Source organism: Microcaecilia unicolor, chromosome 2, assembly GCF_901765095.1.
Source record: "Microcaecilia unicolor chromosome 2, aMicUni1.1, whole genome shotgun sequence".
In the NCBI taxonomy this organism is placed as follows: Eukaryota; Metazoa; Chordata; class Amphibia; order Gymnophiona; family Siphonopidae; genus Microcaecilia; species Microcaecilia unicolor.
In genome coordinates this window covers 625,471,944-625,499,911 of record NC_044032.1, presented here as the reverse complement: position 1 = coordinate 625,499,911, position 27,968 = coordinate 625,471,944, and the positions used below count along the sequence as shown (strand labels likewise).

At 42.4% G+C, this 27,968-nt stretch overlaps 1 protein-coding gene across 1 annotated transcript in view; it reads left to right on the top strand.

Annotated features, from left to right (window-relative positions):
• Positions 1-25,164, top strand: part of USP38 (ubiquitin specific peptidase 38) — a gene marked incomplete in the record, with an annotated part of 169,277 nt that extends 144,113 nt beyond the window's left edge. The window contains 1 exon segment of the mRNA XM_030191689.1: positions 24,092-25,164. Coding sequence (XP_030047549.1) covers positions 24,092-24,262 — 171 coding nt within the window.
• Positions 25,165-27,968: the final 2,804 nt, after the last annotated feature.

Genomic DNA, 27,968 nt, shown 5'->3' with positions numbered 1-27,968 from the left:
ATCTGAGTAATGACAAAGGAGTTCTTTCAATGCTCTGTTAGATTGGGGTCTGTGAAGTGGGTGGGGCGTTGAGTTGTGATCTGTTCCATCTTAGGACCACTCGTAGGGGTGGGGTTAGGCAGTGTTGGTTTTGAGGGTAGATGGATGGGAAGGGGGTTTAGGGGGATGGAAGATTGGGACTTGAGTCAGGATCTTTAGGACATGGAGGGTAGCTATTTGCGTGTATGATGGGTACACATATCACACACTTCAGATCTACTGGGCAAGGTTTCCAAGGAGGTTGAGTCACCTTCACTTCATAGTATAGAGGGAGGAGACCAGGGCTGGGACAGTCTTCCTTCTCAACCTATATTGGGATTCTTGAGCTGTTTTTGACACAGTGCCTTGCTTTGCTATGAAGGTCATTACCTAGAATTTGGGGAATATTCACTCCCCAATTAAGCGCTCTAAAGTATTGCCACATCTCCAATGATCTCACCTTGAGTATAGCATTCATTTTTGGTTGCTGTATCTCAAAAAAAAATAGCGTAATTAGAAAATGTTCAAGGAAGAGCAACCAAAATGATAAAGGGGATGGAACTCCTCCCATATGAGGAAAAGCTAAAGAGGTTAAGGCTCTTCAGCTTGGAAAAGAGACTACTGAGGGGGGATATGATTGAGATTTATAGAATCCTGAGTGGTGTAGAACGGGTAGAAGTGAATTGATTATTCACTTTAAAAAAGTACATACACCAAGGGACACTCAATGAAATTACATGGGAATATTTTTACCACAGTTTGCAAAGCAAAACGAAGTAACCGTTGAGCTACAGCCAACCCTACATGGGAATACTTTTAAAACAAATAGGAGGGAATATTTTTTCATTCAAAGAATAGTTAAGCTCTGGAACTTGCTGCTGGAGGATTGTTTGATAGTGGATAACCAACATTTTTCTACTACTACTACTTATCATTTCTATAGTGCTACTAGACGTATGCAGCACAAGTTACTATTGAGGAAACTACACTTCTCCTTTCTTCCTCAAAATGTACCACCTGTTCCTCTGATCCCATTCCCACCCACCTTCTTAATGCCATCTCTCCTGCTCTTATTCCTTTTATCTGTCACATTCTCAACCTCTCACCAAACTCATCAAACCTCTCACTGCGACTGTCCCTGCTGCCTTTAAACATGCTGTGGTCACACCTCTCCTTAAGAAGCCATCACTCGAACCTACTTGTCCCTCTAATTACCGACCCATCTCCCTCCTTCCTTTTCTCTCCAAATTACTTGAGCGTGCTGTTCACCGCTGCTGCCTTGATTTTCTCTCCTCACATGCTATTCTTGACCCACTACAATCTGGTTTTCACCCTCTCCACTCAACCAAAACTGCGCTTACTAAAGTCTCCAATGACCTATTACTGGCTAAATCCAGAGGTCAATATTCCATCCTCATTCTTCTTGATCTTTCCGCTGCTTTTGACACTGTCGATCACAGCATACTTCTCGATACCCTGTCCTCACTTGGATTCCAGGGCTCTGTCCTTTCCTGGTTCTCTTCCTACCTCTCCCTCCGCACCTTTAGTGTTCACTCTGGTGGCTCCTCTTCTACTTCTATCCCTCTGCCTGTCGGCGTACCTCAGGGTTCTGTTCTTGGTCCCCTCCTCTTTTCTATCTACACTTCTTCCCTTGGTTCATTAATCTCATCCCATGGCTTTTCCTACCATCTCTATGCTGATGACTCCCAAATCTACCTTTCTACCCCTGATATCTCACCTTGCATCCAAACCAAAGTTTCAGCGTGCTTGTCTGACATTGCTGTCTGGATGTCTCAATGCCACCTGAAATTAAATATGACCAAACCGAGCTTCTCATTCCCCCCCCCCCCCCCCAAACCCACCTCCCCGCTCCCCCCCCCCCCCCGTTTTCTATTTCTGTTGATGGCTCTCTCATTCTCCCTGTCTCCTCAGCTCGAAACCTTGGGGTCATCTTTGACTCTTCTCTCTCCTTCTCTGCTCATATCCAGCAGATTGCCAAGACCTGTCGTTTCTTTCTTTACAACATCCGTAAAATCCGCCCCTTTCTTTCCGAGCACTCTACCAAAACCCTCGTCCACACCCTTGTCACCTCTCATTTAGACTACTGCAATCTGCTTCTTGCTGGCCTCCCACTTAGTCACCTCTCCCCTCTCCAGTCGGTTCAAAACTCTGCTGCCCGTCTCATCTTCCGCCAGGGTCGCTTTACTCATACTACCCCTCTCCTCAAGACCCTTCACTGGCTCCCTATCCGTTTTCACATCATGTTCAAACTTCTTCTACTAACCTATGAATGTACTCACTCTGCTGCTCCCCAGTATCTCTCCACACTCGTCCTTCCCTACACCCCTTCCCATGCACTCCGCTCCATGGATAAATCCTTCTTATCTGTTCCCTTCTCCACTACTGCCAACTCCAGACTTCGCGCCTTCTGTCTCGCTGCACCCTACGCCTGGAATAAACTTCCTGAGCCCCCGTCTTGCCCCATCCTTGGCCACCTTTAAATCTAGACTGAAAGCCCACCTCTTTAACATTGCTTTTGACTCGTAACCACTCGCCTCCACCTACCCTCCTCCCTTCCCGTTCACATTAATTGATTTGCTTACTTTATTTATTTTTTGTCTATTAGATTGTAAGCTCTTTGAGCAGGGACTGTCTTTCTTCTATGTTTGTGCAGCGCTGCGTATGCCTTGTAGCGCTATAGAAATGCTAAATAGTAGTAGTAGTAGTAGCACTGTACACTTGAACATGAAGAGACAGTCCCTGCTCGACAGAGCTTACAATCTAATTAGGACAGACAAACAGGGCATATAAGAGATAAGGGAATATTAAAGTGAGGATGATAAATTAAGGGTTCTGAACAAATGAATAAGGGGTTAAAAGCAGCACCAAAAAGGTGGGCTTTTAGCTTAGATTTGAAGACGACCAAAGATGGAGCTTGACGTACCGGCTCAGGAAGTCTATTCCAGGCATATGGTGCAGCAAGATAAAAGGAACGTAGTCCAGAGTTAGCAGTGGAGGAGAAGGGTGCAGATAAGAGAGATTTACTCAGTGAACGGAGTTCCTGGGGAGGAGTGTAGGGAGAGATGAGAGTGGAGAGGTACTGAGGAGCTGCAGAGTGAATGCACTTATAAGTCAATAAGAGCAGTTTGAACTGTATGCAGAAGAAGATAGGGAGCCAGTGAAGTGACTTGAGGAGAGGGCTAATATGAGCATGGCGACATTGGCGGAATATTAGTCGTGCAGCAGAATTTTGAAGAGAAGAGAGATGGCTAAGTGGGAGACCTGTGAGAAGCAAGTTGCAATAGTCTAAGCGAGAGGTGATAAGAGTGTGGATGAGGGTTCTGGTAGTGTGCTTAAAAAGGAAAGGGCGAATTTTGGTGGTGATATAGAGAAAGAGGTTTTAGCAGTCTGCTGAATATGTGCAGAGAAGGAGAGGGAGGAGTCGAAGATGACCCCAAGGTTATGAGCTGATGAGACAGGAAGGATGAGAGTGTTATCCACAGGAATAGAGAATGGGGGAAGAGGAGAGGTTGGTTTAGGTGGAAAGATAAGAAGCTCAGTCTTGGTCATGTTTAGTTTCAGATGGTGGTGAGACATCCGAGCTGCAATGTCAGACAGGCAGGCTGATACTTTGGCCTGGATTTTGGCTGAGATTTCTGGTGTGGAGAGGTAGATCTGGGAGTCATCAGCGTAAAGATGATACTGAAAACCATGGGATGAGATCAGAGTACCAAGGGAAGAAGTATAGATGGAGAAAAGAAGAGGTCCCAGGACAGATCCCTGAGGTACACCAACTGATAGTAGGATAGAAGTAGAGGAGGATCCACCAGAGTATACACTAAAAGTACGCTGGGAGAGATAAGAAGAAAACTAGGAAAGAACAGAGCCCTGAAATCCAAGTGAAGACGGCGTATCAAAGAGTAGGCTGTGATCAACAGTGTCAAAAGCAGCAGATAGATCGAGAAGGATGAAGATAGAATAGAGCCCTTTGGATCTGGCCAGGAACAGTTCATTGGAGACTTTAGCAAGCGCTGTTTCGGTTGAATGAAGGGGGCGAAAGCCAGATTGAAGTGGATCAAGAATAGCTTGAGATGAAAGAAGTCAAGGCAACGAAGGTGAGCAGCACTTTCAAGTATCTTGGATAGGAAAGGGATGAGGGAGATTGGGCGATAGTTGGAAGGACAGGTAGGGTCCAATGAAGGTTTTTTAAGGAGTGGTGTGACTACGGCATGCTTGAAGGCATCAGGAACAGTCGCAGTGGAAAGTGAAAGATTGTGGATATGACAGATAAAAGGGATGACAGTAGGAGAGATAGTGTTAAGCAGATGGCTGGGAATAGGATCAGAGGAACAGGTAGTTAGTTTCGAGGAGGAAAGAAGATGTGTAGTTTCCTCTTCAGTGATTTCAGAAAAGGAGGCAGGGGTTGGAGGGTTGAGAGAATGGACTAAGGGAAGGAGAGGTTGAAGTGACCTGGTTGAGAATTCAAGTTTAATCTTGTGAACCTTATCATGAAAGAACTCAGCCAGAGTCTGGGGGGAAAGTGAAGGGGGGGGTGTTGTAGGTGAAGGCACTTTGAAGAGAGAGTTCAGTATGGCAAAGAGACGGCGAGCGTTTGAGCAAAGAGAATTTGTCAACTGAATGTAATAGTCCTGTTTGGCAAGTAAAAGAGCAGACTGGAAGAAGGTCAGCAAGAATTTGAAATGTATGAAGTCAGCATGGACACAGGATTTCAGCCAAAGGGGTTCGGCAGAGCGGGCACGGGAACGTAGGTAGCGGATTCTAGAGGTCAGCCAAGGCTGGGGTTTGGTACGTTTTACAGAACGGGGAATGGGAGGAGCGAGAGTATCCAGAGCAGAGGAGAGAATAGTAGTATAGGAAAAGACAGCCTAATTGATAGACTTGGATAACAATAGTGGTAGAGAAGAGATTTGAAACACTGGAGGACAGAGTAGAAGGGTCAATAGCCTGAAGATTCCTAAATGTGTTGGTTAAGATTGGACAGGACTGGGGAGGAGGGTGTTTAAGTGTGAAAGTTATCAGATGGTGGTCAGAGAGGGGAAGAGTTCAAGCACTTTATGATTTGTAAATATAAAGACTGTTGGAGAGGGCTGCATAAACATAAACACACATTTTCATCTGAATAATCCAGTGACGGGGAGCATGCGATAAACTGACTGCATAAGCATTTAACTTTCAAAAGGTAACCTATGATAACGAATAAAGAAAACAGAAGCAGCATAAGCACTGATAAGTTAGAAAATAAGGAAAGCAAAAAGAGAATTTGAAAAGGAGCTTGCCATAGAAGTAAAAGCTTTTCAGATAGATTAGAAGCAGGAAATCTGAGAGTGTGTCAGTTGGACCATTGGATCATCATAGTAACTCAGTATATGATGGTAAATAAAGACTCACATAGTCCAATAATGCAACTAAGGAATAAAAGAGGCACTTAGGGAGGACAAGGCCATAGAGTGAGTAAATGAATTTTTTGCTGCAGTCTTCTCAAAGAATGATGTGAAGCAAAAGGTGATATCGAAAAGATGATTTTTATAATTAGACTGGCCACAGTAATTTTTGAGAATAATTATACAAATAAAAATGGGGTATCGTACTAACATCCAACTGTTCCTTGAAGCTGTGTAGACTAGTTGACCAGTTTTCATCATTTACCCCAAACTTTAAAACATAATAAGTTTTGGGTGTATGTATTTGAATTTGTGATCAGAACTGGTCTCGAAGCTAGCATTTCAGCAACCGACATGCCTATGTCAAAGGCCCATGTGGTTCAGAGAATTTTTATTTTATGGCCATTTTCAATGTGACATCTAAATCCGATTTTGAACATTTTGCAGAAAAGTCCAAAAATCAAGTAGTGAACATTGTGATTTCCAAACCAGAAAAACATCATTTGCTGGATGTTTTGTGCTCATTGTGTCTATCTTTTTAGGACCATTTTTGGAAAAAAAAAAACAAAATCAAAGGGAAAAGTGCACAAAATCAAGCCCCTTGTGATTTCACATAGTGCAGAGAAAAACATCTCAAATCTGAGTTTTTATCCAAATGCCACTTTTAAGCTGTTTTTGAGACATTTTTCCCTTTTGAAAATGAGCCTCTCAATCTTTTTATGATTGTTGTGATGTTATTGCACTACACGCCAGTTGCTTGCATTAAGCAATAATCTAATCTTATTCTCCACCCTTACTATGGTGCCTAAAAGAAAGCCATTCAACTTTTCCACAGGTTTTATATATATACTAGTAAAACAGGCCCGTTTCTGACACAAATGAAACGGGCGCTAGCAAGGTTTTCCTCGGAGTGTGTATGTTTGAGAGAGTATGTGTGAGATTGACTGTGTGTGTGTGAGAGAGAGAGAGTGAATGTGCGAGTGTGTGTGTGTGACAGAGAGGGAGTGAGACTGCTGGGTGCGAGTGTGTCTCCTCTGTCCCCCTTCCAGCCATCCAGCGATGCACCTCTCTCCCCTGCTCCCCCTCCAGCCATCCACCCACTGAGTCTCCTCTGTCCCCTGCCCCCCTCCATCTACCCACTGAGTCTCCTCTGTCTCCTGCCCCCCTCCAGCCACCCAGCGAGTCTCTTCTGTCCCCTGCTCCCCCTTCAGCCACCCAGCGAGTCTCCTCTGTTCCCTGCCCCACCTCCAGCCACCCAGCGATTATTCTCTCTCCCTTGCCCCCCTCCAGCCACCCAGCGATTGTCCTATCTCCCCTGTCCCCCCTCTAGCCACTCCTCCACTTTAATCAGCATATATTAAATTCCCCCCATGTGCTACAGAAAAGCACTGAGCACATCCTATATAATAAAACGCACCTCCAACGTTCTGAAGTAGTTCCGGAACGTTGCAGGAATGCTTCAAGGCTTGAAGGCTTCACTTTTTCGGCTTCAGAACATTGGAGGTGCGTTTTATTATATAGGATAGATATTTAGGTATGGATGGATGTGTGTATATAGATAATAGATTATATATTTGTGCAGGTCAGTTTCGCTGACTAGAGGGAGAATTATCAGGTAGGGCATAATTTCTCCCTCTTCCCCTAGGAAGTCAGACTCAAGGTGCAGAATTCTTGGAATGTGCTCACCTACACTAATGGTCAAGTCACTGAAACCTTAGCCATTGTCTAATTCATCTTACAACTTGAATATTGATTTAGAATGTGCTGCCCAAGGAGGTGCCTCCAGTTACTGAATGAAGGGCTTACATCCTTTCCACACAAGGATACTTACTATTGAACCTTTGTGTTGAGGAAATCAAAATATATTATTTGTCTTGAGTTAATTATTCTGTGAGTGATATATCTTCTTCTTGTCTGGATGTAGGTTAGAAGGTATGCATGTTTTGAAATAGTAAATACCAGCCTCTATGACAGCATCAGATGTTATGGCCAGGCCTATTAGAGCAATAAGCAGGCCCCTGATAGTCAGTGCAGTGCACTATAGAAAAGGGGACCCAGGCCCATATCCTACTCTATTATACTTGTAGTGGAAAGTATGAGCTGTCCAAAAGCCACCAAAAACCTATTGTACCCACCTATAGGTGACTCCTTCAGCCATAAGGGCTATTGTAGTGGTGTACAATTGGGTATGGTGGGTTTTGGAGGGCTCACCAAACAATATAAGGGGGTAACAGTGAAAATGTGTACCTGGGACCTTTTGTGTGAAGTCCACTGAAGTGCCCCCCTAGGGTACCCTACTGCTCTGCTGGGATGAGTGTGTGGCCAGTCTAATAAAAATGCTGCCTCCCCCCGTAAGTTCCAATGGCTTGTTTTTATGCACTTTTCCCTTGGATTTTATTTATTTATTTATTTTTTAATAATCACAAAAGAAAAATGCACTGTGCACAAAACATCTAAGAAATGGCCATTTTCGAAACAAAAAGATATAGACGTTTTTCCTGTTCGAAAATCACTGTTTGCCACTTGATTTTTGGATGTTTTCAGCAAAACATGCAAAATCGGACCTGAACGTCATATCAAAAATGCTCCTCCATGTAAGGTGAAATCATTGTCTGTACTGACTTTAAAACATTAACAATATAAGGTTGATTTATAGGCTAAGTATTCCAAGGTTGATTGATAGGCTTTCAGGCTCATTTTCAAAAGAGAAGGACACCCATCTTTCGACACAAATCGGAAGATGGACGTTCTTCTCACAGGGTCACCCAAATCGGCATAATCGAAAGCCGATTTTGGGCGTCCCCAACTGCTTTCCGTCGCGGGGACAACCAAAGTTCCCGGGGGGCATGTCAGAGGTGTAGCGAAGGCGGGACTTGGGCATGCCAAACACATGGGCGTCCTCAACCCTTAAAGGAAAAAAAGGGCGACCCTGACGAGCATTTGGACGACTTTACCTGGTCCTGTTTTTCTTACGACCAAGGCACAAAAAGGTGCCCGAACTGACCAGATGACCACCGGAGGGAATCGGGGATGACCTCCCCTTACTACCCCAGTGGTCACTAACCCCCTCCCACCCTCAAACAAGAACTTAAAAATATATTGTGCCAGCCTCAAATGTCATACTCTGGTCCATCGCAGCAGTATGCCGGTCCCTGGAGCAGTAAGTGCAGTGCACTTCAGGCAGGCGGACCCAGGCCCATCTCCCCTCTATCTTTTACACTTGTGGTGGTAAATGTGAGCCCTCCAAAACCCACCAGAAACCCACTGTACCCACATCTAGGTGCCCCCTTCACCGTAAGGGCTATGGTAGTGGTGTACAGTAGTGGGTTTTGGGGAGGGGGGTTGGGGTCTCAGCACACAAAGTAAGGGAGCTATGTACCTGGGAGCTTTTTCTGAAGTCCACTGCAGTGCCCCCTAGGGTGCCCGGTTGGTGTCCTGGCATGTGAGGGGGACCAGTGCACTACGAATGCTGGCTCCTACCATGACCAAAGGGCTTGCATTTGGCCGTTTCTGAGATGGGCGTCCTTGGTTTCCATTATCGCCGAAAATCAGAAACGACCAAGTCTAGGGATGACCATCTCTAAGGATGACCTAAATGTCAAGATTTGGGCGTCCCCGACCGTATTATTGAAACGAAAGATGGATGCCCATCTTGTTTCGATAATACGGGTTTCCCCGCCCCTTCGCGGGGGCGTCCTGCGAGGATGTCCTCAGGAAAACTTGGGCGCCCCTTTCGATTATGCCCCTCTAAGTATTCCAAGAGCATTTTTAGAGCATGAGCAACCTAGGCACAATCTTCCAAGTATGGGAGCCCTTTATTGGTAAGGGCACAAGAGGGAAGGCTTCATTGGCACTCACCCTATAAGCAACTTCTGTGTTTATGAATTTCTGTCACCATTTCATCATCAGTCATCTTTTTTTTTCTGATTACTTTTTTTCTCTATAAATGCCTTTGACCCATAGCATTCTTCTGTGAACATGGAATACAGACTTTGATTTCATGGCATGAACTTGATTTCCAAACCCAGCTTCTGTTCCTCGGGCTGACCAAGGCTTGGATACCACAGAGAATATGTTCACAGTTATAGCTGGGAAAGAAAATCTAAACCATTGGACAACAGCATCACCTACCAGTCAGATTCTGTATAGACTCATACTGGAGCAAGTTGTGGACTTGTCAAGTTTATTAGCTCCCTGCAGAAAATGAGTCCATGTCAGTTTAATATATAAGTAGGGGAACTTTAATAGGATCAAATCAGCCATCTGATATATGTTTCTGCAACTTATCTGTAGATTAAAATCTGTACACTCTTTTGAAACCCTGAGGACCATTTCAAATCATCCAAGGTTGGGCTGGCAAGTCCTTGTTTGAAGCTCCAGGCAAGCTCTTTCTGGGTTTCTTGGCTTCCGCTCAAGGGCGCTGACAGTGGCGCAGAGGCAGACAACAAGACCGCTATACAGTCAGAGCTTCTTTTTCCCTGACAAGTTTGTTGCTCCTAGCCAAAGTTTCTAGCTTTGATGGCTTATGGAAGTACCCTTCTCCACCACCGCCAACTCCAGGCTCCGCTCATTCTGCCTCGCCTCACCCTATGCTTGGAATAAACTTCCTGAGCCCTTAAGCCAAGCCCCCTCCCTACCCATCTTCAAATCTTTGCTCAAAGCCCACCTCTTCAATGTTGCTTTCGGCACCTAACCTTTATACCTTTCAGGAAATCTAGACTGCCTCTATTTGACTGACTGTACATTTGTCCTTTAGATTGTAAGCTCCTGTGAGCAGGGACTGGCCTTCTATGTTAAATTGTACAGCGCTGCGTAACCCTAGTAGCGCTTTAGAAATGTCAAGTAGTAGTAAGTAGGGAATGGGGTTATAGAAGGGAGCATCTGGGTACTTGTGAAATAAGTCTCATAGCACTGTAATTCCAGTAGATGTATTTCCAGTGAGTTATAAACAAAGGACATTCATGCTGAATTCACATTAGCACCTCCTGAGTTTGCATTTTTGTTAGCCTTCTTTCTGAAGAGGAAGATTTGTGAGATTGCTTTGTGTGTGTGTGTGTGTGTGTGTGTGTGTTTGTATTTATAAATGTGTGTGTTCTTAATAACTTTTGTTTGATCCTGTCCACACCAGATTTTCAGGGGCCAGGAGAATTCTGACAAGGGTTTGGATCTGTTCATATCACTCCAGATGGAACTTCTTGTTTCTTATTCATTTAGGGACCTGTTTATTCAACACTAAAATGTAAAATTTTGCAGTTACCTCAAGTTAATTGCCAAAATTAACGCACGATAACTGCAAAACTTCTGCACTAACTGGAATCCCCAGCATTTTCCAATTCAGCTAACACACAGGAAATGTCATTACCACACATAAACTGCATTGCAGTTAAAATGGTTTAATTGGCCACACCTGTCCATGTGGCATTAATTACACAGGTATCTGCTACATTTAATACGTAGTGTCTGTAAGATGTAGCATGTTAATTGTTAACAGCACACACACTAACTTCTATACTGACAGTTAACACAGGTTAGTAAATAAGCCCCATAGAAAATAAGATAACTTTCTGATAAGTTGCCTGTTTTACTTGAGGGTTCCTGTCCAGAGTTTGCATTTGGTTGTGATTTTTTTTTTTTTTTAAGTTTACCACCAATCCCCTAAGCATCATACTGTTCACAAGAACTCCTTTTAAAGATATAATGGATAAGATAATGCGATTGCCATGTTAGTCCACTTTAAAGGTGATCAGAAGGTGACAGAGCACCAAACTTTTAGGTTTATAATTACTATCACAATACATACCATAAAAATTATAGTGCTCTGTCACCTTCTGATCACCTTTAAAGTGAACTAACATGGCAACCGCATTATCTTGTGTTTGTGTTTCTCACCCCGCCCCACCCCCATCCCTGCCTTTCCCTTGGAGAGTGTCATTGGCATGATTTTGTGTTTCATTTATATATTTTTATATTATGCCTTGCTCATTTCTGACCTGAAGAAGGCATTGCCTTCAAAAGCTAGTCAAAAAACTTATGTAGTTTAATAAAAAGGTATCATCTTTTTTTTTTTTTTTTTTTTTTTTGTATTTCTGTTTGTTACAAAAATATAATGGTAACCTTCTGATGTGCAATGAAACTAGTGTTACAAGTGTCTCAGTATGTTTTGTTATGTCTTGGGAGATAAGCATGTCAAACAAATGTTTGGACTTAAAGTTTAGCAGCAGGTTCTCATCTACATCAAAATGAATCATCACATTTTACTTTTCCAATAGATTCCTTTTCTGTCACATAAATAATATGCACTTGAAATTGCCAGGCAACAGGAAAATATTACAGAAGGACACAAATCATGCCATTATTTTTAGCCGTAAAGACCTTGTATTAGGCTTTTCTTGTTAAAGTATACAGGCTAACAATAATATTGCGGTATTTAAGCGTAATATTTTTGCAAAACCTATGATTTTTGCTGTGCCTACAAGAGCTTTAAGCAAGGCTCAAGTCCAGTACTGTGGGAGTAACTAATAGCACCTTCTCACATTACACCTAATCTGAGGTTTTTCTCGGGGTCTCACTTTTCTTCCTTTTTCTTTTTTTAGTTCATGATATTTTGATGCATCTCAGAAGCTCTGAAGCATCATGATGACTTAGTCCTAACAAGTAAATGCATAGATGCTTTGGTTATGCTGTGGGATCAGAATGAGACTCAAAGTGTTTTTACTTCTGACTAGCAGCATGTCCCGTTAGAATCTAGGTCTTGAAAAGAAAACTCTACCTCTTTCCTGTGCGTTATTTCAGAAGCACAGATAAGTAGCATGTCTTGCCGTGTACTAATTCATTTTTTTTTTTGTGTGTCCGTACTTTGAAATTCTTTAAAAAAAAAAAAGGTTCCTGTACTAATCATTAAGCCCATGGGAACAGCCATAATTCTAAACATCACAAATCCTCTTTGGATCCAGTTAGTCCACATGGATTGTCACAAATACCATCCCACTGCATGATGTCATTTGATTACATCTCAATAAGGGTCTGGTGTGGTTATACTACAAAGCTGGCATATTCTTTCTAAGATCATCACAGTTAGCACAGCTCTAGTTTCATACTGAATTATTTTTTGTGCCACCCCGTGGTCCAGGGGATTTGCAGCAGAGCCTCTTTCTGCGTATGCTGAAGAACTTACAATAACATTTGTATAGGAAAGACTAATATGACGATTTTGTGTGCTTTTTAAATATGGCAGTACATGGAATACAGCTTGCTTTTTAAGAGAGGAAACACTAGTGCACTGAAGGGAGCAGTAAAGCCAGACAAGTTGCATTAAGGTTGCCGAGGAAAGCCCTTGGGGGATTAGCAAGACAAATAAGACAATTGAACTGCTGGCGTGAAACAAATTTCAGAACCCCTTGGAACTAGATGAAATGAGTTTAAGTGATTATATTTCCTAGTGAAATACGGGGTATAGAGTCAGCAAAGGTCTCAGAGGACAAGGGAAAATGAGATCACCTTATTTTTAGCATGAGTAATGAGTTGAATAACTGCATTCAGGACGTGTTGAAGCTTGGGGAGTTGGAAAGCCTTAGTTGAGATGTGCAGTAATCAAGAGATTAGGATGTGAGAGAATGTATGAGACATGAGTATGTGCTGAACGAAGGAAATGTTATGGTGATTGTATATTATACAGCTATAGGAAATGGGGAGCTGATGGTTAAGAAGGATGATATGGTTTGCCAACAGAAGAGATCAACTATTTAGAGAAACTGAGGAGACTGCATAAAGTTTGAAAAAAAACAATCTTGACTAAAATCACCCTTCTCCACTCCCCCCACCCACCCCAACCCACTCAAAATAATATCCTATTCCTCCCACACATCTTTTATTGCAGGTAATAAAAATATAATGCATATAAAAGAGGAGGGGAAGACTTCAGATGTTAGAAGAACAGCATTAGAAGACAGTTTCAAACTAAGAGCATTAGATCCTCTGTATTGGTATAAGAGGTGTATAGGAAATATGAAAACATGTAGGTGTTCCTTTGTCCATTACTATTGCCCCCCCCCCCCCCTCACACCTCAAAAAATGCATGAAAGGACATCTGAGGTTTTATTGCTTATCCCTATCATATGATTAAGGCTTGATTTTGATTTATTGGATTACTTTTCAAAATTGATGTCTGTTGTAAGACACATGGAGGCTTATTTTCAAAGCACATAGACTTACAAAGTTATACAGTAACCTTTGTAGCTATGTAAGTCTATGTTCTTTGAAAATGAGCACCATGGCATGATTAGAGTTATTCAAACTGTGATCAATGTGTAAACAAATGAGTCCTCCTTTGTTTGGTAACACACTAGTTAAAATCATATTGTATTAAAAAAAAAAAAAGTAGTATTATTTAAAGTAAGAGATATTTATTTATTTGTTGCATTTGTATCCCACATTTTCCCACCTATTTGCAAGCTCAATGTGGCTTACAATTTTTCCGTCATGACTTATGCCATTTCAGAATGGCATAAGAATAAGATATGAAGGGAAGAGAGACCAAGTTTATCAAAGTGCAAAACGCCAATATATTTTTGAACACAAAACATAAGACTAGTTGTATTGCTATATCCAGAGTAGAAGCTAGGCAAGTAATGATCCATAATATACAGGAATAGTGCAACTAAAAATATTTTCATTCAGTCGGCAACTGTAAAATTCGCCTGTTTTTATTAAATTTTAATTCAGTTTTGAGAAGAAACCGCTTTTGACATATTTCCTACTCAGTTATACCCATCATTGTTAGGGTGCTGATCTGTCTTCATAAATCTATGGCACATCTGAAGTGTGAGCTGAAAAGAAAGCTTAAATGTTTTAAGGCAGATTGTGGTCATAATAAAAGTAGCTCACCTTTAATTCCATACATAGTAACATAGTAGATGACTGCAGAAAAAGACCTCCAAGGTCCATCTAGTCTGCCCAACAATTTAAACTCATATGTGCTACTTTATGTGTATACCTGACCTTGATTTGTTTCTGCCATTTTCAGGGCACAGACCATAGAAGTCTGCCCAGAACAAGGCTCACCTCCCAACCACCAGCCCCGCCTCCCCCCCACCGGCTGTGCCACCCAATCTCGGCTAAGCTTCTGAGGATCCATTCCTTCCGAACAGGATTCCTTTATGTTTATCCTATGCATTTTTGAATTCCGTTACCGTTTTCATCTCCACCACCTCCTGCAGGAGGGCATTCCAAGCATCCACCACTCTCTCTGTGAAAAAATACTTCCTGACATTTTTCTTGAGTCTGCCCCCCTTCAATCTCATTTCATGCCCTCTCATTTTACTGCCTTCCCATCTCCGGAAAAGGTTTGTTTGCGGATTTATACCTTTCAAATATTTGAACGTCTGTATCATATCACCCTTGTTTCTCCTCTCCTCCAGGGTATACATGTTGAGGTGCGGAAGTCTCTCCTCATACGTCTTGTAACGCAATCCCATACCATTTTCGTAGCTTTTCTTTGCACCGCTTCAATTCTTTTTACATCCTTGGCAAGATACGTTCTCCAAAACTAAACACAATACTCCAGGTGTGGCCTCACCAACGACTTGTACAGGGGCATCAACACCTCTTTTCTTCTGGTGGTCACACCTCTCTCTATACATCCTAGCAACCTTCTAGCTATGGCCACCGCCTTGTCACACTGTTTCATCGCCTTCAGATCCTCAGCTACTATCACCCCAAGATCCCTCTCCCCGTCTGTACATATCAGACTCTCCCCGCTTAACACATACGTCTCCCGTGGATTTCTACACCCTAAGTGCATCACTTTGCATTTCTTCGCATTGAATTTTAATTGCCAAACCTTAGACCATTAAAATTCAACAGATATAGAAATATAAATCAGATTATTATTTTTGGAAAAATAGACAGGAAGATAGGTCATAAGATCTCCAGTGACAGGAACAGAACCAAGTAATAAGCGAGGAAGGCTGAGGCTAGTAGGTTGTATATTTGCCTAGTCCTAAGATTGAAGAGCTTAGTTTGCTTCCTGCATTAAATTCTGTTGTGATGGATCTATATTTTGCACATGAATTTGACAATTTGCACATCAGACCTGCTATAAAGAAAATAAGGTCTAATGTGCTGTGCCTTTTTTCATCTATAGACAAATAATGGAAAGATTGTCCTAATGAGTCAGAACCATTAAATGTTTAATATTCAGTACAGTCATTAGCCATAAGATTGGCGTGAGTGTTTTAACATTTTACTGACTTTGTATCTGAAATATGTAGGAGGTGGAAGGTTGAATTTACACCTGTTAGATTTCTGCTCTGTGGCAGTCATTTTAAAAGGTTGTACAACATTTATACCTGTAAATAGTGAATTTAGATATGTAAATGCCATTCATATGTAATTACAGGTTTTACAGTGCTAATATTTTCACCTGTAGATGCTGTAGTATGTGCACATTTTTTAAAGGGGTACGTTCTGAGTGTGGCTTAAGTGGTCCAAAAAATATCAGGTTTCCAGGTTTTATTTAAATTTTATATACCGCAAATGGGTAACCATCTAGGCAGTTTACAATTAAAATTATACTAAAAGTTTGAAAAGAACTAGAAAACCAATAGGACAGAGGAATAATAAAGTGTAGTAATGAGGGAAACATCATAGAAACAGCAATAAAATAGGTAAAGTTAAGGGGAGGAACAGCAGATTCCTAGCTACTGTGTACTCTTTGATATCGTAATATGTGGTATTAATGATCATAGTGTGCATCTGAAAATGAGAGCGTCTCAACTTCAAGAAAACAAGAGGTAAAACTGACACAGACCTGTTCTGGCACAACATAAACCAAAGCCGTGTGTTAGAACAGCAAGATATAACTACCTTCCTGAATCAGTGGGATGAGGAGAGTCGTGCAACAATGGACAAATTAGCACCAGAGAAGCTGATAAATCACCATCCCTGGTTCAACCAAGAACTATGGCAGATGGAAAAAAGCCTACAGAAGATTGGAGAGGAAATGGATTTGCCACATATCTGATGAAAGCAGAGCACAATGGCGCAAGAGAATCCAAAAATACAATCTGAAATCAAGAAAGCCAAAGTCAAGTATAACGAAGACAAGATAGGGGGTCAACAACTAAATTTTAAAAAACTTTTCAAACTGGTAAACAGTCTGCTGGACACATAGGATCTCACAGCGGACAACAGGTAACATCCCTTGGCTCAAGAGCTGGCCAACTACTTTGAACAGAAAATCTCCAGCATCAAAAGAGATCTTCCCACCCCCCACAAATATATAAGGATACCTAGACATGAGAAGAAGCATAGAGGACCCCCTACCAAAACATAGAATATGGACAACTTTCACATACCCCTCCACCGACAGAATTAAAAGTCTTGTGAATAGATACGCAAAATCACAATGCCTACTAGACATTTGTCCGAATTTCTTGCTAAAGAACACCCCCGGTCAATTCATACATTGCCTAATGAAATACATCATTTCCATGCATTGGCCAATTCCCAAAGGAGGCATCATTCTCATTACCATCCAATCCAGTTACAGACCTGTGTCTTCCATCCCCCTACTTACCGAGGTAATGGAAGGCATAGCTGCAAATCAACTCATGGAATATTTGACACACTTAGAGGGGCATAATCGAAGGGGACGCCCAAGTTTTGCTGAGGACGTCCTCCCAAAACGTCCCGGTGGAGGGGCAGGGAAACCCGTATTATCGAAACAAGATGGACGTCCATCTTTCGTTTCGATAATACGGTTGGAGATGTCCAAATCTTGAAATTTATTTTTCTTCCAGTTACTACTTATGGCTCCAGTACACTTTTTCTTCTTGGTACTGCCCCTTCCTAATTTGTTTCTCCATCTTAAACCACTATACACTGCAGGAACACATTGTCCACCCTCTGTATTCATCATCTCACCATCTCTTTTTTCCTCTTCCTTTTTCTCAGCTCTCAACCTTCAACATTTCCTTCCTTCCATTCATCCATCTCCTTTCTATCTGAGTACATCTTGCCTTCATCGCTGTCGTACCTCTCCTACTCTTCTCCGTACTCTCTTGCTCCTTCTCCTGCTCTCCGCTGGGGACATTAATTCCAATCCTGGTCCTCCACATCAGCTCTCATCCTATTTGTGCAGATCACACCGTGATATCTCCAATCTAATTTCTGTTCCTCTCATCCCCTCTCCTTCCCTGCCTTTCTCTTGCGCTCTGTGGAATGCCCCGCTCTGTCTGTAACAAACTTTCCTACATCCATGACCGTTTTATCTCTCGTACTCTCCTTCTGCTTGCCCTAACTGAAACTTGACTTTTCCCTGAAGACTCTGCTTCAGTCGCGGCCCTATGCCATGGAGATTATCTTTTCTCCCATACGCCTCGCCCTGTTGGCCGCGGTGGTGGTGTCGGGCTACTACTTTCACCCTCTTGTAGATTTCAACCTCTTCTTCTACCTCAGTCTCACTGTTTTTCTCCCTTCGAAGTCCACTCCATCCATCTATTTGCTCCTCTGCCTCTCTGAGTAGCAGTTATTTATCGACGCCCCTGATAAGTCCCTTTCTTCCTTTCTCACTGACTTTGATGCCCGGCTTTCCTTCTTTCTTGAACCTTCATCTCCTTCCCTCATTCTTGGGGATTTTAACATTCATGCTAATGATCCCTTTGACTCAGGCTTCGCAGTTTCTTCCTTTAACATCCTCTTTCAATCTTCAACTGTGCTCCACTGCCCCCACTCACCAGAATGGCCACTGTCTTGATCTTATCCTCTTGTCAAACTGCTCACTCTCCAGTTTCTGGCCTCAACTCTTCCCCTCTCTGACCATCACCTGATAACTTTCACACTTAAACACCCTCCTCCCCAGTCCCGTCCAATCTTAACCAATACATTTAGGAATCTTCAGGCTATTGACCCTTCTACTCTGTCCTCCAGTGTTTCAAATCTCTTCTCTACCACTATGTTATCCAAGTCTGTCAATGAGGCTGTCTCTTCCTATAATACTATTCTCTCCTCTGCTCTGGATACTGTCGCTCCTCCCATTCCGCGTTCTGTAAAACGTACCAAACCCCAGCCTTGGCTAACCTCTAGAATCCGCTACTTACGTTCCTATGCCCGCTCTGCCGAACGCCTTTGGCTGAAATCCCATGCTGACTTCATACATTTCAAATTCTTGCTGACCTCCTTCCAGTCTGCTCTTTTACTTGCCAAACAGAACTATTACATCCAGTTGACAAATTCTCTTTGCTCAAACCCTCGATGTCTCTTTGCCACACTGAACTCTCTCCTCAAAGTGCCTTCACCTCCAACCCCTCCTTCACTTTCCCCCCAGACTCTGGTTGAGTTCTTTCATGATAAGGTTCACAAGATTAAACTTGAATTCTCAACCAGGTGACCTCCACATCTCCTTCCCTTAGTCCATTCTCTCAACCCTCCAACCCCTGCCTCCTTTTCTTCCTTTTCTGAAATCACTGAAGAGGAAACTACACAACTTCTTTCCTCCTCAAAACTAACTACCTGTTCCTCTGATCCTATTCCCAGCCATCTGCTTAACACTATCTCTCCTACTGTCATCCCTTTTATCTGTCATATCCTCAATCTTTCACTATCCACTGCGACTGTTCCTGATGCCTTCAAACATGCCGTAGTCACACCACTCCTTAAAAAACCTTCATTGGTCCCTACCTGTCCTTCCAACTATCGCCCCATCTCCCTCCTCCCTTTCCTATCCAAGATACTTGAACGTGCTGTATCTCCGTGGCCTTGACTTTCTTTCATCTCAAGCTATTCTTGATCGATTTTATTTATTTATTTATTGTACATCCACTTCAGTCTGGCTTTCGCCCTCTTCATTCAACTGAAACAGCGCTTGCTAAAGTCTCCAATGATCTGTTCCTAGCCAGATCCAAAGGTCTCTATTCTATCCTCATCCTTCTCGATCTATCTGCTACTTTTGACACTGTTGATCACAGCCTTGATACGCTGTCCTCACTTGGATTTCAGGGCTCTGTTCTTTCCTGGTTTTTTTCTTATCTCTCCCAGCGTACCTTTAGTGTATACTCTAGTGGATCCTCCTCTACTTCTATCCCACTGTCAGTTGCTGTACCTCAGGGATCTGTCCTGGGACCTCTTCTTTTCTCCATCTATACTTCTTCCCTTGGTACTCTGATCTCATCCCATGGTTTTCAGTATCATCTTTATGCTGATGACTCCCAGATCTACCTCTCCGCACCAGAAATCCCAGCCGAAATCCAGGCCAAATTGTCAGCCTGCCTGTCTGACATTGCTGCCTGGATGTGTCAGCGCCATCTGAAACTAAATATGACCAAGATTGAACTTCTCATCTTTCCCCCTAAACCAACCTCTCCTCTTCCCCTTTCTCTATTTCTGTGGATAACACTCTCATCCTTTCTTCTCATCAGCTCGTAACCTTGGGGTCATCTTCGACTCCTTCCTCCCCTTCTCTGCACATATTCAGCAGACTGCTAAAACCTGGCGTTTCTCTATAATATCAGCAAAATTCGCCCTTTCCTTTCTGAGCACAGTACCAGAACCCTCATTCACACTCTTATCACCTCTCGCTTAGACTACTGCAACTTGCTTCTCACAGGTCTCCCACTTAGCCATCTCTCTCCTCTTCAATCTGTTCAAAATTCTGTTGCACAACTAATATTCCGCCAGTGTCATTATGCTCATATTAGCCCTCTCCTCAAGTCACTTCACTGGCTTCCTATCTGTTTCCGCATACAGTTCAAACTCCTCTTATTGACCTATAAGTGCATTCACTCTGCAGCTTCTCAGTACCTCTCCACTCTCATCTCTCCCTACATTCCTCCCTGGGAACTCCGTTCACTGAGTAAATCTCTCTTATCTGCACCCTTCTCCTCCACTGCTAACTCCAGACTCCATTCCTTTTATCTTGCTGCACCATATGCCTGGAATAGACTTCCTGAGCCAGTACGTCAAGCTCCATCTCTGGCCGTCTTCAAATCTAAGCTAAAAGCCCACCTTTTTGATGCTGCTTTTAACTACTAACCCTTATTCACTTTGTTCAGAACCCTTATTTTATCATCCTCACTTTAATATTCCCTTATCTCTTGTTTGTCCTGTTTGTCTGTCCTAATTAGATTGTAAGCTCTGTTGAGCAGGGACTGTCTCTTCATGTTCAGGTGTACAGCACTGCATACGTCTAGTAGCGCTTTAGAAATAAGTAGTAGTAAAGTAGTAGTAAATAATACTGACCATTTAACCCTACTCTCTGTTTTCTATCTTTTAACCAGTTTTTAATCCACAATAGAACCATTTTTAAAAATCGGCGTTATATTGGCCACCCTCCAATCTTCCGGTACCACGCTCGATTTTAAGGATAAATTACATATTACTAACAATAGCTCTGCAAGCTCATTTTTCAGTTTATCAGTACTCTGGGATGAATACCATCCGGTCCAGTAGATTTGCTACTCTTCAGTTTGTCGAACTGCCCCATTACATCCTCCAGGTTTATAGAGAATTTATTAAGTTTCTCTGACTCGTCAGCTTCGAATACCATTTCTGGCACTGGTATCCCACCCAAATCTTCCTCGGTGAAGACCGAAGCAAAGAATTCATTTAATCTCTCCGCCTCGGCTTTGTCTTCCCTGATTGCCCCTTTTACTCGGTCATCTAGCGGTCCAACCGATTCTTTTGCCGGCTTCCTGATATTAATATACCTAAAAAAAAAAATTTACTATGTGTTTTTGCCTCCAACGCAGTCTTTTTTTCGAAGTCCTTCTTAGCCTTCCTTATCAGCGCTTTGCATTTGAGTTAACATTCCTTATGCTGTTTCTTATTATTTTCAGTCGGTTCCTTTTTCCATTTTCTGAAGGATTTTCTTTTAGCTCTAATAGCTTCCTTCACCTCACTTTTTATCCAAGCCACCTGTCGTTTGGTCTTCCGTCCTCCTTTTTTAATATGTGGAATATATTTGGCCTGGGCTTCCAGGATGGTGTTTTTGAACAGCATCCACGCCTGATATAAATTTTTGACCCTCGCAGTCGCTCCTCTAAGTTTTTTTTTTTCACCATTCATCTCATTTTATCATAGTCTCTTTTTTTTAAATTAAATGCTAACGTATTTGATTTCCTATGTATGCTTACTTCAAAGCTAGTATCAAATCCAATCATATTATTATCACTGTTATCAAGCGGCCCCAGCACCATTACCTCCCGCACTAGATCGTGCGCTCCACTAAGGACTAGGTCTAGAATTTTTCCTTCTTTCTTTGGCTCCTGAACCAGCTGCATCATAAAGCTGTCCTTGGCTTCATCAAGGAACTTTACCTCCCTAGCGTGCCTCGATGTTACATTTACCCAGTCAATATCGGGGTAATTGAAATCACCCATTATTATTGTGTTGCCCAGTTTGTTTGCATCCATAATTTCCTTTAACATTTCTGCATCCATCTGTTCATCCTGGCCAGGCGGACAGTAAAACACTCCTATCACTATCATTTTACCCTTTACACATGGAATTTCAATCCACAGTGATTCCAACTAGTGTTTTGTTTCCTGCAGAATTTTCAATCTATTTGATTCAAGGCGCTCGTTAATATACAATGCTACCCCTCCACCAATTCGATCCACCCTATCACTATGATATAATTTGTACCCCAGTATGACAGTGTCCCACTGGTTATCCTCTTTTCACCAGGTCTCAGAGATGCCTATTATATCTAATTTTTCATTTACTGCAATATATTCTAACTCTCCCATCTTATTTCTTAGGCTTCTGGCATTCGCATATGGACACTAGACATTTCAAACTGTTTGTTGTGCCTATTTACATCATGCTCAGTACTTGACAGTATTAATTTGTAATCTTTTGCCTGATTTTTATTTAAGGACACCTGATCCACTATGGTCTCTGTTGCAAACTCACTATCGGGATACCCTGTCTTCCCTGTTTTGGTGATATCTTTGAAAGATACTTTATTCCAAACCATGCGCTTTTGAACGACTGTCGGCCTTCCCCCAGTTTTTAGTTTAAAAGCTGACCTATCTCCTTTTTAAATGCCGACACCAGTAGCCTGGTCCCACCCTGGTTAAGGTAGAGCCCATTCTTTCGGAATAGGCTCCCCTTTCCCCAGAATGTTGCCCATTTCCTTACAAATCTAAAACCCTCCTCCCTGCACCATCGTCTCATCCACGCATTGAGACTCCGGAGCTGTGCCTGTCTCTTGGGCCCTGCACGTGCAATGGGTAGCATTTCAGAAAATGCTACCCTAGAGGATCTGGATTTGAGCTTTCTACCTAGGAGCCTACATTTGGCTTCCAGAACCTCTCTCCCACATTTTTCTATGTCATTGGTACCCACATGTTCCAAGACAGCCGGCTCCTCCCCAGCACTATCTAAAATCCTATCTAGTTGACACGTGAGGTCCACCACCTTCGCACTAGGCAGGCATGTCACCAGGCGATCCTCACATCCACTAGCCACCCAGCTATCTATATGCCTAATGATTGAATCACCAACTACAACAGCTGTCCTAACCATTCCCTCCCGGGCAGCACTTGGAGACATATCCTCGGTGCAAGAGGATAGTACATCCCCTGGTGGGCAGGTCCTGGCTACAGGAGTACTTCCTACTTCACCAGGGTGATACTCTCCTTCTAGGAGACCTCCCTCCTCCAAGGTAGCAAAGGGGCTACCAGACTGGAGGTGGGACTTCTCTACAACATCCCTGTAGGTCTCCTCTATGTACCTGTGTCTCCCTCAGCTCCACCAAGTCTGCTACTCTAGCCTCAAGAAAACGGGCACGTTCTCTGAGAGATAGGAGCTCTTTGCATCGGGCACACACATATAACATCTCACCAACTGGGAGATAATAATACATGTGACACTCAGTGCAAAAGACTGGATAGCTCCCCTCTCGCTGCTGGACTGCTGACTCCATCTTAGTGTTTTTGAGTTTTTTTTTATAATTTAAAACTTGCGATAGTATTAAGGATATTAGCCTAATATAAAAGTGTCTTTTAGTTTATGTAGTATATTGTATGATTTATTTAGTGTTGCCTTCTTAGATGGTAATGAAATGTATTTAAAACTCTGTAAGAGCACTCCTTGCTTGTTACCCTAATTACAATAACTGACTATAAATGAAGTGTTGTCCTAGGGGTTGGCGGGTGGGAAGACTAAATTAGATCCTGCAGTGCCTGCTAGATTCTATCTTAATGCTGTGGTACAGAGTTTTTAAAACGAAATGGAAAAGACTATGGGAATTAGTTAATAAAATTTGCTTTCTATATTTTTATTTTGCCTAACACTAACCTACAATTCTTCCTTTAAACCCCAATCCTTAAGTTCCCAAAGCACAAAGCAAAATAGCGTTCACTTACCAGAGAAATGTCCTCTTCTCTCGGAACTTCTCAGGGTGGTCTCCTTTTGCTATCCTAGATCATTTGCTTTCAAAGGGATTGAAGGTTTGTAGAGGTTTCATTTTTGAGTCGGTGCTAAAAGAAGCTCTTATAAGCTTTTTTTTTTTTTTTTTTAACGTTTCACTCTTACCAATTTTCCTAGCTTATACATTTTTCCGATGAGGAACTGTTTATAGGATTTTCAATTTGTGGCATGTTTTATCGTTTCAATACAAAAATTAGAGCGACCATCATATTTTTCTGACGTGTTTATGTTTGACATTTCAGGAACAAGAGTTAAATGCACGGACACGAGCCCTGCAAGCAGCTTCTGCCTCATGTTATTTTCGGCCCAATGGGTTTGATGACAATGACCCTCCTGGAAGCTGTGGCCCCACTGGAGGTGGTGGCAGCAGTGGTGGTGGTGGATTCAGCACTATCAGCAGGCTCGTGTTTTGATATCCAGTGAGGGAGAGTCTAATATGCACTGATTGCAGAACGGCACAAAGTACAAATTGCTTGGACTGCCAGAGTCTCATTCTGCGACAGATAACTTACCTTGCTGTTCCTAAGACCTGGTCCTTGTACTGAAAGACGTTTGTGCTTGTTTTTATTTTGTTTTGTTTTTCTTTACAACTGTATTTATAAGTGGGGTGCATCATGGAAAAAACGTATCTTAAAATTTCAGTGGCGTTTCTAGTTAGAGTGGGTTAGACACGAGAACTGTTGAGACAAATCGTGTATTTCTGCCAGTTTATTATATGTAGAGGTGATAGTTCACTATGAAAAAGGCAAAGCCATTCACTTCTGTTTTCCTGAGCAATCTGGGTGTTTCACAGAATGCTTAAAGAAGGAAGAAAGTAGGACTTGTTTTTTAATTGCAGATCTTGTTCTTTTTTCTTTTTAAAATAATAAACTTGAAGACCTCGTTGATACAACCTGTAATGAAGGCAATAATTCACATTTGTCCTACCACAGTAATTTTTCTTTACAGATATTTGAATACTATGTATTTGCATTTTAAAGTGCAAACATTACAAATATATTTACATAAAGTTGTCCTGATTTGTTTCACCAAAAAAAGTGCATAGTCTTGCAGGAACAAAGTTTATTACTAGAAACTGCTAACTTTGTAGTCTTTCTAATTGTTTTGAAGATTTTTAAATTATATTTCAGGGAGAATATCTGTTGTATAATTAAAAGGAGGATGTTTTTGTATGTGCCTTGCAAATACTGTAAATCAGAACATGGACATTTGAGGTGCTTGAAAAGTTTAAATAACATGAAATGTTAATAATCTTACGTTGTCAACATTTGAAACTATAACTTTTTGAAAGCTGTAAAATTTTCAACAAGTAAAAAAGCTCCTTGTTCTGAAATGCAAAATGTTTGCTGGTACATTATTTTTAACTTTACAGCGTCATATGAGTAGAGATGAGCACATTCTAAATTTTTTACTTTTAATGTTTTAATTGATTTGCAGTATATTGGTTATATAATCCTATGATAGGATGGGGAAGCAGCCCACTTGATGGCCCTATGATTAGCAGAGGTTGGATTTGTGGAGCCATTACAAGAGGTGGAGAAGAATGGTGACCACCCTGAGCCTCAAAGGATAGGAAACAGCAGAGTAATCTGCAAGCTTACAAGCAAGGGATCAAAAGGAGCAGATCATACATCAATAGGGTTCTCCTAAATCTGGTGGAGAGGTTTTCTGACAGATAGTTGAACAGGGGTCTGGTTCTTCCCAGCTGTAAACCTCCTTCATGTGCAGATGGATATAACAAGGCTTGAACAAAGTGGTGCACCCATTTTCCAAGATGCACATTTTGTAGACATCTCCTTATTTTGTTAAGGCAGATGTCACCTACTATCTCCCATCCCAGGGTAAATTCGTAGGCTTATGGGGTACTGAGTGAACCTGCACGTGACCCATGAACTGTGATCAATGTTGGTGCATCTCTTCTCAACAAGAGTAAGATCTTGGCATTTGGGTCCAAAGGCTGCAGATACTCTGCTGTAGGGTGGAGAAGACAACAGTGTTGCTCAACCTCTGGTGTGGAAATTTGTTCTCGGTTATGAGGTATCCGATTACATTCAATAAGAGTCGGTAGATGGATCTTGTTGCTACCATCCATTGCTTCTATCACGTATTCATTTGCTCTTCTCCCATCCTCCTTGTCCCCCCTGTACAGGTTGAGGTGGTAGGGATAGCAAGCTCCTTAGATGTCAAATAGGTCAAATAATTCTCCTCGCCAGGGACTGGTTACTCTGCTCATCTATGATGACATACATCTTTACTACCTTTGCTAGTTGCTCTTCTGGATATACCTTAGCTACACATATCTTGCTATATAACCACCCACTGCAGCTTTCTCCGCACACCTATGTACAGTTTGGAGTAATATTCGGTGGTGATGCTCTACCTCCTTCTCCCCACTGTGGCTTGACTCTGAGGCTGGGGTTCCTGTAGACGTAGGCTTACTCTTGTCAGGGTGTAAGGCGCTGACATGCTGGTCACTAGTGCACTCCGCACAATTGATGGCTGCTTTACAGACTTTAGCCATGTGTTTGGATAAAGAGCAAAATTTATAGCAATTTCTGTATTTTTTCAACAAATCTTTACGTTGTCTTAAAGGTTTCTCCCTAAATCCTCTATATTTCTTGAGAGGATGAGGTTTCTTATGTATAGGAGACTGTCTGGATCTTCTATGTCCTCTGTAGTAGGAGGATGATCAGTTGGTGGGATTGCTGAGGGTGACTCATCCGTCATATGTACAGTTGTAGGCTTCTTGGTGTTGCAATACTTCTTGACTGGCCTTTCACTCAGAAAGTAGCCTCTCTTGACTGCTTCAGGTACAAACATGAAGCTAGGGTCATTTCTCCTCATTGCCAAATCTCAGTTGAACTTCACAAAGACTGTGAATGGAGGAAACCTCTTTTGGTGGTTGTCCTTATACTTGGCACCTACTGATGACCACTTTTCGTTGGCTGACGGAGTCTGAATAGTGGATACTCAGTATTGAGACATAAAGGGGCATATCTTGAAAAAGCTTTGTTGGCGAAACACGTCAGTATGCAGCCCCACCTTTGTCTGACATGACATCGAGACTTTAAAAGCTAAGTAAAAGGATTTTATTTCCTTATGAACATATAAGATACTTCTGAAAATATCAAAATCTTTAAAAATACATTTATTTATTGCATTTGTATCCCACATTTTCTCACCTATTTGCAGGCTCAATGTGGCTTACATTGTTCCGTCATGGCATTTGCCATTTCCAGAGTGAGAGATACAAGTGGTATTACATTAAAGATCTTGATTGACATAGAGGGGCATAATCGAACAGCGCCGGCCATCTTTGGGGGTCGTCACAAACAGCGTTCCCAAACCGTATTATCAAAAAAGATGGCCGGCCATCTTTCATTTCAATAATACGGTTGGGGCCGGCCAAATGTCAGAGATGGTCGGGTTTGAGATGGCTGGCATCGTTTTTCACCGATAATGGAAACCGAGGCCGGCAATCTCAAACCCAGCCAAATCCAAGGCATTTGGTCGTGGGAGGGGCCAGCATTTGTAGTGCACTGGTGCCCCTCACACGCTAGGACATCAACCGGGCACCCTAGGGGGCACTGCATTGGACTTCAGAAATTGCTCCCAGATGCATACCTCCCTTACCTTGGGTGCTGAGCCCCCCAAAACCCACTCCCCACAATTGTACACCATTACCATAGCCCTTAGGGGTGAAGGGGGGCACCTACATGTGGGTACAGTGGGTTTGGGGGGTTTGGGGAGGGCTCACATTTACCACCACAAGTGTAACAGGTAAGTGGGGGGATGGGCGTGAGTCCACCTGCCTGAAGTGCACTGCACCCACTAAATACTGCTCCAGGGACCTGCATACTGCTATCAGGTAGCTGGGTATTTATTTGTTACATTTGTATCCCACATTTTTCCATCTATTTGCAGGCTCAATGTGGCTTAAATAGTACCGGAGAGGCTTTGAAGTCTCTGGGGTGTATGACATTTCAGGCTGGCAAAAATATATATATTTTTTTTTTGGTTGGGAGGGGGTTGGTGACCACTGGGGGAGTAAGGGGAGGTCATCTCTGATTCCCTCATTTGGTCAGTTGGGGCACCTTTTTGAAGCTTGGTCCTGAAAAA